Here is a 14,695-nt window from a genome sequence, read left to right on the forward strand (position 1 = left end):
CCTTGATGGCTTGGTTCTGACTTGCTGCAAGGGACAGGGGAATCAAAAGCAAGGATTTGAAAACAGCCATAATTCACTGAATGCTTTCTATACCACGTACTTAACTTAAAGAATTGCATGCCATCTTTACGATACGTAGTTGTGACCATTAAAATAACATAGCTAGGACAGAGGGCAGAGCCAGGGCCCACTGAGGAAGGCTCTGGTCCTCAGCTGTGCCTTCACTGTCATGCCCTTTGATACAGCCGTGTGAGAGGCGAATGTGGGCCCCGGGGAAGTGGGCCACTTGAATAAGACAGACACAGGACTGTCTTAGAGGTGTTTGCAAAGAGGGCTTCTTTGTAAGGAATAATCACATGGTGGCACGAGACAGCAGAATCAGGGACAAACAATCGTGAGAGAAAAGAAGTGTCGTATCTATTCTGATGTCTTCTGAGGTGGATGCATGTATGAAGGTCACTAGAAATCCCAGGATCATGAGGAATCCTCAGAGATCTTCCAGGATAGTATGTTGGGGTCATCGAGCAATATTACAAAGTGTTTGGACCTTCAGCACATGATCAGTCCAAATAGATGTTGGCAGCAAGTATACTCCCTCATGTAACATTAAATCTTTTATCTAATTTAATTTACAGAACTTCTTTCAAATAGTTAGCAACCTTCTCGATGAAGACAACAAGGAAAAATGGGAAGATGCACAGCAGGTAAGATCGGGTTATTTCAGAACTTAAAGTGAAAGTGCCTAACTCAAGCTTCTTAATCCATGAAAAAAGGAATGGCTTGCTATTCCAAGAGCATAAAATGAAAAATTTAAGTCATTCTAGATTATTTCATACTAATTTTAGAGAAAAAAAGTAACCTCCTTTATCATAACAATCTATGCAATGAATGATATTTAAAATGTGAAAAATGGTGTAGGTTTAACATCTATCTTTAAAGTACTAACAGATAATGACTCTGCAGCTCAGCCATCATTTTCTTTCCTGTCCACAGACTGTAGGGAAAACCACAAATCTAAAAGGAGATATTGCAGACTAAACTGCAGGGTAGTAACTAGTTAAGTCATTTGTATTCACTGCCATCTTATGTGTAATCTGAATTATGTATACAGATGTGTGTGTTGATTCAAAGCCAAGAGTTGTAAAAATTAATTCTCATTTTAAAAAAAATGTATTCTGCTTTTTTCTCTTTCTCCTAAGCATTATAACTGTAGCAAATAGCCTTACTGGTTTAGTTATTATTTAAAAATGCCGTTTGAGCCATACTTACTGACACACGGTTAATAATATTTTTTCTCAAACACAGAAAAAATGGGTTAGAAGTTAACAAAAGGAAAATAAGCATGTTTTTAAAAACCCTGTGGAAATTTAGCTTAACTGAAATTTAAGCATCTTTAAGTTTTCTATTGATAGTTGACCCTTGTTAAAAAATCTAAGACAGCAATGCAGTATTGAAAATGAGATTATTTACTGAGGTTAAGGGGGGCTCTTCTCTCTGCTTTTCCTTTTGTAATCATGCTCTAGGCCTTCAGTAGTAAAGCTCACTATTTCTATAATCATAGGAACTCTAAAAATAGTCCAGCATGTGTCCACCTCATTATCAGGTACACGTGCTGTGCTTCTGGCCGTAGCAAGAAAAAAAAAAAAAATAAAGTCACTCCTTAGTCTAAGATCCTGAATCTATCTTTTCCTACTACTTTGAATTATATGTTTGCCCTTGGCTTCCTTCTAGAGGAGGACCTCCTTCACTCACTGTGAGAAAATGATGTCTCTCTGTAGAATACACTGCAAAGGCCGACTGCATCTTTGTAGAAGGCTGGTGACTATTCACTGTGGATATATTTAGATCAAATGTATACTACCCTATTTAAAACAAGACTGCAGTTCATCAGATGGTATTATTTACTATGAGATCCCAACTTGAACAATTAATGAACAGTGGCAGAACCTTTTGTCAATGGAAAATCCGGAATTCATAATCTCCCTATTTACTTGTAATTTTGAGTTAGCTATATTCTTATCTTTTAAATATATTTTCAGTAGCGATTATCTTTAATGCTTCTTTGAAACAACTATTTGAAATAAATCAACTATTTTGTAGCAGTGTTGTCATAAATGCACCCACATAATAAAAGAATCTTCAGGTTTTTGACACTACAGGGTGAACTCTTTGAAAATAAGAGCTGTTTAAAATCTACAAAGAGAATCATTTATCCATTTTAAAGGAATAACTCAATAAAACATAGCTCTGGGTGCACTGGGAAAACTAGCTGCATAAAATGGTGAATATTGAAGCCAGAAGGGTTTTGCCATCAAGAATTCACACTTTTGGACAATAAACAGTGTCATTTCAGAATTTGTTTATGGCACATCAGCCCCAGTTATGAAGGACCAAATTATGTTCAACTACAGCATCCTACTAAAACCACAGTGTATATATTTGTCATTCAGTCATGTCCAACTCTTTGCGCTGCAACCTGCAAGGCTCCTCTGTCTATGGAATTCTCCAGACAAGAATATTGGAGTGGCTTGCCATTACCTTCTCCAGGGGATCTTCACAACTCAGGGATCAAACCTACATCTTCATACAGGCGGATTCTTTACTGTCTGAGCCACCAGGGAAGCCCCAAACCTCAGGATACTGAAGTAGAGGAAAAAAAGGCTGCATTTTACACAGCACTGTTTTATACACCAGTATAGTAGTTGGAATGAACAGGTCATTTTCAATCATGATACTGTGATTGGCATTTCTTTGTTATACTGAAAGCTCGTGTGTCTCTACAGGAGTGTGCAAACTGTGACCATTGGTCCAAATCTAGCCTGACACCTATTTTGTAAATAGTTTGGGAGCATAGTCACTGAATCTGTGGCTGATCTGGTACAACAAGGACACAGCTGGGTATTGTAACAACAGACACCCCGTGACCCACAGAGTCGTTCTCTGACCCTTTACAGAAAAAAAAAAAAAAAAAAAAAAAACCCAAAAAACCCAGCCCTTGTTCTATGATATTTTAAATCTGCTTGAAAAATATAAACAAAACAAAATCTGCTACAAACAAAATCTGCTGCCACCCTAGAAAACCTCTCCCCAAAGGTAGATGAAAAAGAAAGCAGTTTTATTATTGAACAGCATTAAGCCAGAATGTGGTGTGCATCACAGACAGTCCACTAAGAGATACAGAGTAACTTCACCCTTTCAAACAGCCAAGCCAGATGCAAGTCATTATACTCTGTCCTCAAGATAAACAGTAACTAGTTCTTGCTTAAGAGGACTTGATAACGCCATTTGTCACAGGCAGTTCATCCTAAATTCACTTGATAATTCGGGTGACCATCTTGTTATTTAATTGACTTTATCTAAAGGAAAAATAAGCTCTTGTATCTTAATGCCTGCAGACAGTTTTGCAACTCTGAATTAGGATCCTCCCCACCCCTGACAGCAGTGCAAGATAGAGCCCTGCCTTCCTTGATGACCACTTTCCACTGAGAGACATCCCTGGTTCATTAAGTTGGGAAGAAGCTATTTAGCTTTCAAAAATGTTTGCATACATTTCAGAGAAGACATAGAAAGGATTTAATAATTACTCATTTTCTAATACTCCAATGCTTTTGGCCACCTGAGGCCAAGAGCTGACTCACTGGAAAAGATCCTGATGCTGGGAAAGACTGAAGACAAAAGAAGAGGGCACAGAGGATGAGATGGTTAGATAGCATCACCGATTCAATGGACATGAATTTGATCAAGCCCCGGGAAATAGTGAAGGACAGGGAAGCCTGGTGTGCTGCAGTCCATGGGGTTGCAAAGTGTCAGACCCAACTTAGCAACTGACTGAACAACAACGTTTTCTAAAGTAAATTCTAAGAAAAGGGAGAGGAACAAGGGGTTAGTTAGAGAGGGAGTCTCTATTTTCAACAGGGAGAATTAAGCCTCTTCTATTTAATGTGTATTTACACATACTACACATACTCATAGACACATACACCTACACAAAAACAGAAGAAAAAATACAGTAGCAGGAGGAAGTTTGGAGCTGGTGGAAATGTCCTGTACGTTTTTGGAATGGGGATGATGAACTGTCAGAATTCATAGTTTATGACTGTAACTATAGGAATGAAATAGCATTTATCCCCAAATCTTCCCATAATTAAAAAAAATTACAGCTATCTATGCTGTATATTTTGAACTAACAGACATTGTTCTTGTCCTCAGCTATGTGTAAGTCTATGATGCATTTGAAGTGTCTGATTTTTGGATTGGTGCAGCCACAGCTCCTGTAAAACGTACATACCGTTCTACTGGCCACCCTGCCCAACCTGTCTTTCTGCTAATCAGAGTGTGTCCTCCTCTTCTGCTCAAGCCTTTGTGAATAGGAAGCCACTAAGACTCTCTAATCCACTTAACTTTTTTATGGTTAGAAGCTGCAGTTCAAGCTGAATGACTAAAAGAAATGAACCTAACTTCAAAAGACCTTCTGCTTTAATATGGCTATATAATGCAGGCTGAATTCTTCAGCATGGTGGGTTACACACACTAAAATTCACATGTCTTCAAATGGACCTGACGTTCCACTCATTATGAGCTGTTGCCTGAATCAGGTCATCTGTTAGCAAGCATGCATCTGCTCCCAGTGTGGTGAGGCGTCTGGTGTTGGGTACCTTGTGCATGTACAGACACTAGAGCTGTTACGATCTTGCAAATATTTCCAGCATTATTATTCATGCAATAGCTATTATAATTATTAGAAATAAGTGCCTCTCCTAAGATAGTTATTTTGCACTGAACTTCACAGTATGTAAATATTTATGATGGTATTGATAATTGTTTTTTTTTTCTCTCAGGGTTCATCATATAGATCCCAAGTTAAAAAAAAAAAAGTTAAAAACCCTCAAATTTCAGTGGTTGTTCTATGTTTTAATTAAGTGAGGAAAGGAGGCCATCAAAAGTGAAGGCATACTACTTCTAAATGTACAATATGTTAGATATCTTGAGTTTCTTAGATTTATGAAGTGTTAATCATGGCATTATATCATATCTAGAGTTCTTGCTGTGTGATGTTTGGTGTCATTTTCAACTACTAGTTCAAGAAATAGAACTATTAGATGGTTTAAAAAATAAATTAATAAATAAAATTAATAAACATAAATATAAGACGTAAAAAAAAATTACAGCTTTGCTAAGATTTATGGTTTCATTGTGTCATTTTTTAACTCCAGTTATGTTTTCTGTTATGTAGATTTCTTTTTGTTCCATCTAACCTTTGCTTATTTTTGTAGATTTATCCAGGGTCGATAGAGTTAATGCAGGTGATTGAAGATTTTATACACATTGTTGGAATGGGGATGATGGACTTTCAGAATTCATACTTAATGACTGGAAATGTAGGTAAGAAATAGGATGTTTTTCCAAAATCTTACTGAAATTTTAAAAAAGCATTGCAGGTATCTGAGCCATATATTTCTAAGTGTGATACCCATTGTTCATATCTTTGAGTAATGTGGATAATGTATTATGGATCTCATGTCTGAGTTTTTGATGGGCCAAACAGCATATGTGTTATACACACATACACACGCACACTTGCACGCATATGTGTGCATGTATACATTTACATAGGCCTACTTGTATTTATCTGCACAGAAATATGCCAAGCGTTTATTACTGTCCAATCTCATGTTGAAAATATATAGCGTATAGTATATGCTCTGTGATTATATAAAGAATAAACCTTCGCAGGCTTCTGAACACTGTTCTCGAAGATTCGGAGCCACTTTCTTGCTGGCTGTCCCAAGGGAGTGCTCAATCTCCATGGGGGTGGGACGCCAGTTCAGAGACCTTTAGGGGTCGTCGTCACGGTGCTGCTGCCACTGAAGTTTACTTGAGTGAGTCATAGGACACCGTGCGTCTCTCGGATCCCTCTGTAGTAGATCTGTAATATTAGCAGAGGTAGAATGGAAGCATCTTTCCTCCTTTCGCCGCCTATAACACTGTCTCTCATAAGGAGACATTACACAGAGAAGCAAAACCACAGGTCCGTTTGCTGCTGTTGCCTCCAGCAGTTACGTTAACTGAACGGCACATTTCTCTTTGTGGTTAAAAGAAAAACTGCAGAAGCAAAGAAATATTCTTCCTAAATAGTATATGCATTGAGTGAATACAGGTTTACAGTTTTCTTTATTTTTTTTTAATTGGAGACTAATTATGTTACAATATTGTGGTGGTTTTTGCCATACATTGACATGAATCAGCCATGGGTGTACATGTGTTCCCCACCCTGAACCCCCCTCCCACCTCCCTCCCCATCCCATCCCTCAGCTCTGGGCACCCTGTCCCATGCATCAAACCTGGACCGGCGATCTGTTTCACATATGATAATGTACATATTTCAGTGCTATACTCTCAGATCATCCTACCCTCACCTTCTCCCACAGAGTCTAACAGTCTGTTCTTTACATCTGTGTCTCTTTTGCTGTCTCGCATATAGGGTCATTGTTACCATCTTTCTAAATTCAATATATATGCATTAATATACTGTATTGGTGTTTTTTCTGTCTGACTTACGTCACTCTGTATAATGGGCTCCAGTTTCATCTACCTCATTAGAACTGATTTAAATGCATTCTTTTTAATGGCTGAGCAATATTCCATTGTGTATATGTACCACAGCTTTCTTACCCATTTGTCTGCCGATGGACATCTAGGTTGCTTCCATGTCCTGGCTATTGTAAAGATTCCTTAAAAACCTGGAAATAGAACTGCCGTACGACCCAGCAATCCCACTGCTGGGCACACACACTGAGGAACCAGAACTGAGAGAGACACGTGTCCCCCAGTTTCACTGCAGCACTTCTCACAGTTCTATTTCTTTCAGGTTTCCTCTCATGATGTGACTGGGACTCCTGTTTTCTTTCATTTGTCATGTTTTTGCAGTCTTCACATAAAGACCCCTGACTGTAGGTGATGATGTGCTTAAATGCAGATAGCTTACCTCACATTCATATTCACAGGGTATGTAAGTTTTAGTTTGCAGATCAGAAAGACACCTAACTTGGTAGAGGCATTAACTAGGGGAGTTCAACTGATACAGAACATAACTTCCTTATGATTATGGCATGGTGGTTCATTCTATTCTTGAAGGTCCTTTAGAACTACAGGGACTCATTTGACTCTGAGATATCTTCCAGCAGGGTAGCCTCAACTTGTAACAGGTAATAGCTGACTACTGGGAATATTCTGCAGTTGAGAAGAACCTGTGTAGTGGAATACTCAAAGGTCTGGAGAGGGTTTCCTGCCCTTAGGCCATCTTTATGCAGCTCGAGGTCTTATGAGTTAGAAAGAAACTGAAAGTGTTAGTTGCACAGTCACGTCCGACTCTTCGCGATACCTTGGACTGTGGCCCACCAGGCTCCTCTGTCCGTAGGATTTTCCAGGCAAGAGTACTGGAGTGGGTTGCCATTTCCTTCTCCAGGGGATCTTCCCGACCCTGTAATTGAACCTGGGCTTAGACTTATGTCTCATGAGTTAGACTCATGTCTTAGTCCAGTTTGCAGAGGGGGTGGAGACCCCAGACTTCTCCTCAGAGTGCGTGTCTAGCACCTTGTACTGCTTCAGGGGTGAAGGACGCAGTCTTTGCTATGGGCAATGAGAAAAAAAATGACTGGAAATAGTATCTTTTCAGTAGGATGAATTCAGAAATCAGAGAAAATTCAAATTAAATATACATTCAAAAGTACCTGGGCAAAGAGGGGAAAGTTAATGTCTCTGGGGGAAGGGGGTGCCATGTTGGGCTGTGAATTTGGGGCACATGAAAGGAAAACCCTAGAGAGATTTTGGGGTTGCCGATCACTCAAGATGGAACCACTCATCTAAGGGACTGTGACTTTTGAGGGGAAGAAGGAACCAGGAAGTCTGCTATGCAAAATTGGACAATTTGCAGCTAAGGGGTAAAGGCAAAGAGCTGTTGTTTTCTTGATTTTTGTAAATGTTAACATCTAATTCTAAAATGCATTACTGACTAAAAGTATTATCAGATCAAAACATGGCACTGATTCAGAATGTGTTTGTAAGAAAACTTTAAAAAACAGAGCCAGTCTCTGTCTAGTAATTAGGCTGTTTGAATAGCAGCATGTCAAATTCCCTGTATTACTTGTATTATTTACAACAAAAATTCCAAAAATAGCCATCAATTGCAGATATTTATTCCCCTTTACCTTTCTTTTGACTTACCAAATTGATTTTTGAAAAATTTGTATATTTTTTGTATTAAAATTAAGCTTTACCTAGATTTGCCTACTTCCTTTATCATTATTAAAGAAGTATATTAAGCGTGGTAACTCAAAACAGTTTATTGTTGCAAATAAAAGCAGTATCATCCTATATTGCCTTCACCCTTGTGTAAGGACAGTGTGGTTGTCTGGCCTTCTGCTCGCTTATGCAGCACTGGCTGTCCATATAAGAAAACGTTATGTCCTATGTGTAAATATCCCCCACTTATTACACTAACCAGAAGAGATTTTATTCATTGTTATTTTTCCAAATACTAGCACAGGAACTGACTTAACTGTTGTTTGATGACTAGAAGAAGGTTATCCTCAATAATGTTTAAGATTTTTCCAAAGAATATCCATATGTTAGTCATAATATTCCAGATAAACAGAATCAGTAGGATATATGTAGATACATGGAAATTGATTTATTTGGGGAGACTGGTTCATGCAGTTTCAGAGGCTGAGAAGTTTTGAGATCTTCCTATGCAAGCTGGAGGCTGGGAAAGATGACGGTGTTGTTCTAGTCCAAACCTGAAGGCTTGAGAACCAAGAAGGCCGATGGTGTAAGTCCCAGTTTGAATTTAGAGACCTGGGAATCAGGAGTGCTGGAGTCTAAGGGTAGGAGATGATGGATGTCCCCGCTTAAACAGAGAACACACTCTCCCTTCCTCTGCCTTTTTGTTCCATTCAGGCCCACAGTGGATGGTATGATGCCCACCTGCATTGGTAAGGGAGATCTGTACTTAGTCTGCTGATTCAAATCCTAGTCTCTTTCAGAAATTCACTCACAGACACACCCAGAAATGTTGTTCGACCAGCCATCTGGGCATTGACACGTAAAATTAGCCATCACAACCCAGTTATATCAAATTGGGTGATGCCAATAATAATTACTTACTATTCAAATTTGTCATGTTATCATGTTTGATACTAGTATATATAAAACATGACTATACTGTCTTGTCAGGGATGTTCAATGTTTTAGGACAAGGACCCCCAGAGAGAATATTTTGCAGTGACAAATTGTGAAATGTGTGAGTTAGCATTCATTTTATATCCCAAATCCAAATATTAGTTATTCAACGTGGAACTTACACACACATGCCTGCAGGCCCCCAAACACACACACACACACACACACACAGAGCATGTCAGTGAAAAATAAAGTAGTAACTAATAAAGTTTGCTTATTCCTTCTGGCTATTCTTGTTTAGTATGTTAGAGTAAGACTCCACAAAGAACTTTAGAAGATCATCATATTTTCAGAGATTATATAATTTTTTTTTTTTTATAAAGCCTGTATGCACAGCCTCCTCACTTTTCTGGGAATAGAGATAAGCTCTTGAGGGGGAAAAAAAAAGAGTTGAATACCACATATAAAAAAAAAAAAAAAGACCATATGATTAAGAGTCTCAGAATCTTCCTGATAGCTTAGTTTATTTCAACATTAAATATAGGTTCAGTATTTCTGTTTTTCCTGGTTCCTGATGTAGGTAGAAGGGTTTAGGAGCAGAGATGGTGCTGTTAGGATCACATACATAGCAAATAGAATAGCTGAGATGATGAAAAACAAGGTCTGAAAGAAACTAGCAGAGTGGAGCTGATACTGGCTGTGGGAGCAGCACTGTTTATCAGGATAGAAGTTCCTGTAATCGATTAAGATGGCAGGAAAACGACTGACATATCTTAGGAAGATTTAGATTTTCTTCTGAAATAATTCAAATGAAAACTTTTGAAGCTCCTTTTATCTGATAAGTGTCCCTACCTGTATCAATTTTTGATAACCAAAATGCTCTTACATGCTAAAAATCTATGAACTTTTTGGTATAAATGTAGCATGTTCATTGTGGGAGGGAAGAGGTCCATTGCCCTGATCCATTTCTCAAAAGACTTGTGACCGCAAGAAGTTAATTAACACAAGACTTGGGAAAAATATTCTATGAATAGAGATGTTAAAACAAGCCAAAGAATTTTTAAGGTAATTGAATATTTTTTATATGTCACGTGTATGATATTCAAATAGACAAATGATAAGTTATAACAAATAAAATGTAGTGAGCACTTAGTAAACACTATTAAATAGCTTATATAATTACTATAAATGAATGAATATGAAACATCGATGTCTACAGAGAGACTTAAATGTCAGTATGCCTCAGTTTATCAAACTGTTGTTTTCTAAATATACTGTATATGTTCTAAATATACTGAATAGGTAAGTGATTGAATTTTTTTAGTAAAAATCTGAATTTTTAAATATATTTTTAAAACTATTATTATTGTCAATTATCTCAGTGTGGCTATATCTTACTATTATTTGCATTAAAATTATTTTTGTTCAAGAAAAATGTGCCTTGAAGAGTTTAAACTGACTTCCTACCCTTTCTCTTCAAACATTTTATCCTCTGTTCCTTTCAGCCCCATGTTTCTTCACTTTCCTGAAATGCCTTCTGCACTCTCCCTATTGTCAAATCAAACCTCCTCTCATACTTCAGCCTCAGGTCCCCTATGCCTTGTTAACCACTCTCTGTTGACACTGTCCATTCTTTTAGCATTTGCATATTTATTATAGTACAAGATAGAATTTGGGGATGAAAGTCAAAGCCATGACTCAGAAGTATTTAGAGTTTTGGAGGCAGTAGCACAAAGCCGGTCTGAGCAAGAGATGAGCACGTTGTCTGCAGCCCCAGGCGGAACAGGACTTGGGCAGCCTCCCCTGAGGAGAGTGAGACGGCGAGGCCTTGGGCTCCAGCTGCTCCGCATTTGCCTGAAGTCACTGCAGCCTGTTTATGGCTTTCTGTTATGTCTTTAGTCATGTCCATAATCACTTCAAGGAGCACCTTGTGTTTGCTTTATTTGTTGGTAAGAATACCCCATTCTTTAGGAATTACTTGTTTTAATTTTGGACTTAAAACCCAAATTGTGTTCCCCAAACTGAATTCAGTAATCAGCGATGTGCGGCATGTTGCAGTCCATGACTGTGTTCAATTAAAACGAAAAGAATTTATCTGTTAAGCAAAGCCTCTCTTCAGTGACCCACATCATTAAAATGTATGAATGATCTTCTAGTCTACAAGGAGATTGCAGTCTAGTTGTGCATCTAGAAGGATTTCATAGATGAATAAAATACCAAGCATACATTGGTATGTGGTGTCATGTAACCAAACGTTACAGAGATTCATTCCTGGAGATGCTGTTCCATGTAAAGAGCTGGAAACTTTTCTTAAAGAAAGGATCATTTAGAGTATACTGTGAGGGATGGCTAGATTGTTGACAGGGCAGCAATCTGAAGGACAGTAAGTGGCAAGGAGATGGTGACATTCCAGAAGGTGGTTCTAGCAAAAACAGAATCGAGTTCTCAAAGTTGAGACAGTGTTTAGAGGCTGAGCGGTCTGTTTTGATAAAGACGCCCAGGTACGGAAGTAAAGGACCTGTGACTGAGTTGGAGGCTGCTGAGACCTGGTGTAAGACAGTTTCTGGTTCTGAAGAGCGGGGGGAGCTCCTGAGGCTCGGCCATATGCGAGAGCTGTCCCGGAGAGACACCAGTTACAGCAGAAACGGAACTTGTTTCAATTGAGAACGACTTGGAGACTAGAAGGTTCTTTGTAACATCTTTTTTATAATACTTTTATAATATCTCCATGCAGGAGATAATGAAGAGTTGGTGATAGGAAGAATAGAAACCAAAACGTGGTCATCACTTTGAGACTCTGAAGGCAGAAACAATGGCATTCCATAACTGAATGAGGTGTCATAAAGAAGAAAGGAACGGGGATCATATTTGTTCAACAAATATTTGAGAGTGTCTTTCACATGTTAATGTTTAAATGCAAATGTACCCCTCAAGTGAAAAATAAACTGTGGTCTTGTTACCAGTCTTGGGAGGGTCAAAGAGGATCCTCCTTTGTGGATCTTGGCTCTTAGTAAGGACATGAAGAATCTAAGGCCTTACATGTGGCAAAAACAAGTTTATTAAGGAAAGACGAGAAATAATACCTCAAGGGAGAGGTGGGCCAAAGCAAGAGAGGCACTGGCTTCAGAAGGATGAGGTATGGGGGTTTTCAAGAGAGGGCTTTTACACATTCATCTAGGCAGGTGTGGACTGACTGTTTGGATTGACAGTTGCAAGCTATATAACAACAGGCTCTATTGTGCATGCTTTTCCCATAGCTCAGTCTGTTATATCAGATATATGTATATATAGAATATTTTTGAATGCTTAATGGGCTTCTGGCTGTCCAAGGTCACTGGAGAACACAGCAGTGATCAAAGACACATGTCCAGGAGTTGGAGAAGCCCCTGTGGTTAGATTGTATCCATTGTGTGTGGAGGGCACCTGTGCCTGAGTTGGAAAAGTCCCTGTGGTTATTTTGTAGCATGTCTGTGAGCTCCCCTGGGTTGCATTGGAACCTGTCTGAGATGGGGTTTAAAGATCAGCTTGAATCTGCGAGGCTACCCCTCCTTGTTGATGCCTAACTTTCTACTGAACAGTCTTACGCTTTGGTAGAGAAGTAACAATTATGATATACGCTTGGTAGTCAACTGCAGAGAAGTGATAGTCAAGGCCAAAGAAGCTTTTTCAGTTCTCAGAACAGGAAGAAGAAGGTTAAGAAGGAAGATGATGCCTGTGTGTGCGTGTGTGTGCTAAGTTGCCTCAGTCATGTCTGACTCTGCAACCCTATGGAGAGTAGCCCTCCAGGCTCCTTGGTCCATGGGATTCTCCAGAAAAAGGGTCCTACTAACTATGTGTGGTGATGGATGTTAACTGTACTTATTGTGGTCATCATTTCACTAAATATAAAAATATCGAATCATCATGTTGTGCACTTGAAACGAATGTTATATTTCAGTTATATCCAAATAAAATCTCTATGTATGACTATGGAGAGATCTCTAGAATATATTGTCACCTGGAAAAGTACGTGTATTAATAAACCAGATTAAGAAATATACTTTATGTTCAGATAAGATTTACACATTATACTGGAAGGAAATCTTATAAGTTATTGAACAGAAATCAATGTTGACAGGGAAAATAAACAAAGAATGGTTGCTGGTGTCAGAATAAGAATAGTCAGAGATAGTCACTATAAAATGTTCCAGAATAAAACAGTAGAAAATCAGTGTCATGTAATTAATAAGAGAGAGAGAACGTCTCAGAATGAATACTGTAGTTAATATGAACTGCTAATCAAGTTCAGAACAGTAAAGAAACATCTTGCATGATAGCTGATGGTGTAGCATAAAAGTTCTACAGGAAAAGTGCATACCCAATGAACAAGATCTAAATTTTGAAGCTCTTTAGCTTGGAAATGGATTCACCCTTAACATTCTGATACAGTTATCTCTAAGGATTTACTTTGCACAGATGAATGTTGCTTACCACGGTCTCACAGCTGTTGCTTCAAAACTATTCAAAGTTGACAATATCAAATAAAAAAGGAATATTGTTAGGCTAAAAGTAGTCTCAAAATATATGTTATAATTATTAGCTTTATTAAGAAATTTCAGAAGTCACTCCTATATATATCCTAAGAGATAGACTATTCTGGAAAGTATAGTTTCAGTTTTCCCCCTCTTAATCCAATAAGGCCAATGCCTTTAAAACGTACACTTTTCTTTGCCAGGCTAGGTATCGCTATCTATTCTTGGTTTAGAAATATGAAACACTGACTGGGCTTTTCAGAATGAACATTCACACTTGATATATTCTGTAATCGAATACAAATTCAGTCTCAAGAATGACATAATACAATTTCAGCATCTCCTTTCTCTCCACAATGCTGTCTCATCAACATCACATCTATGTTACTTCTTACACTCACAGGTAAGTTTAATCATTTCTGTATTAGAATATCTTGTTCTTCCATTGAGAAACCCACCTTCAATCTGATGATGCAATTATAAAAATAAAGTGGCTTCTCTTTCTAGGTTTATTTTCCTGTCACTGCTTCCTTCTGTGGTTTGTACATCTCCATCACTTGCTTAACTTCCTTTCTTTGACAAAACAGATGCCTGTAATCAGTTGACACGAAGCCTGAAAAACACTTAATTTAACATCTTTTTGGTTGTTTATCTGTAGCACCTGATGTTGGTTAAGTCAGCTAGACTTGAGTTTGAAAGCGTCAGATTCTACCTCATCTGCCTGGCTCACTACACTTTTTCTTGCTAGACATGTGAAGCATGTGGTATGTGTTTCTTTAGGTCAGAGAGAACAAACTAAAAATACTTGTGTTTTGTTTTTTTTTAATGATACTAACACACCAGTTTCCTTGAGAAAATAAGTAGTTCAAACATTGTTTTAAAACTATGGTTTGGAATGATATGCAGCCTTGAGTTCTTTGAATAATTTCTCATTTAATAGGAATTACCTTATTGCATTTTCTATGACCCAATTATTCCAAATGGTTGGGGGTGAGTGTCTGGGGAGG

At 38.2% G+C, this 14,695-nt stretch overlaps 1 protein-coding gene across 1 annotated transcript in view; it reads left to right on the top strand.

Annotated features, from left to right (window-relative positions):
- The window catches only part of ADGRB3 (adhesion G protein-coupled receptor B3), an 844,067-nt gene that overhangs the window by 411,180 nt on the left and 418,192 nt on the right, over positions 1–14,695 (top strand). Inside the window, exons 10-11 of the mRNA XM_065911328.1 lie at positions 636–704; positions 5,274–5,382. Coding sequence (XP_065767400.1) covers positions 636–704; positions 5,274–5,382 — 178 coding nt within the window. The remainder of the gene's footprint in view (positions 1–635; positions 705–5,273; positions 5,383–14,695) is intronic.

Source organism: Muntiacus reevesi, chromosome 19 (assembly GCF_963930625.1).
Source record: "Muntiacus reevesi chromosome 19, mMunRee1.1, whole genome shotgun sequence".
Lineage (NCBI taxonomy): Eukaryota > Metazoa > Chordata > Mammalia > Artiodactyla > Cervidae > Muntiacus > Muntiacus reevesi.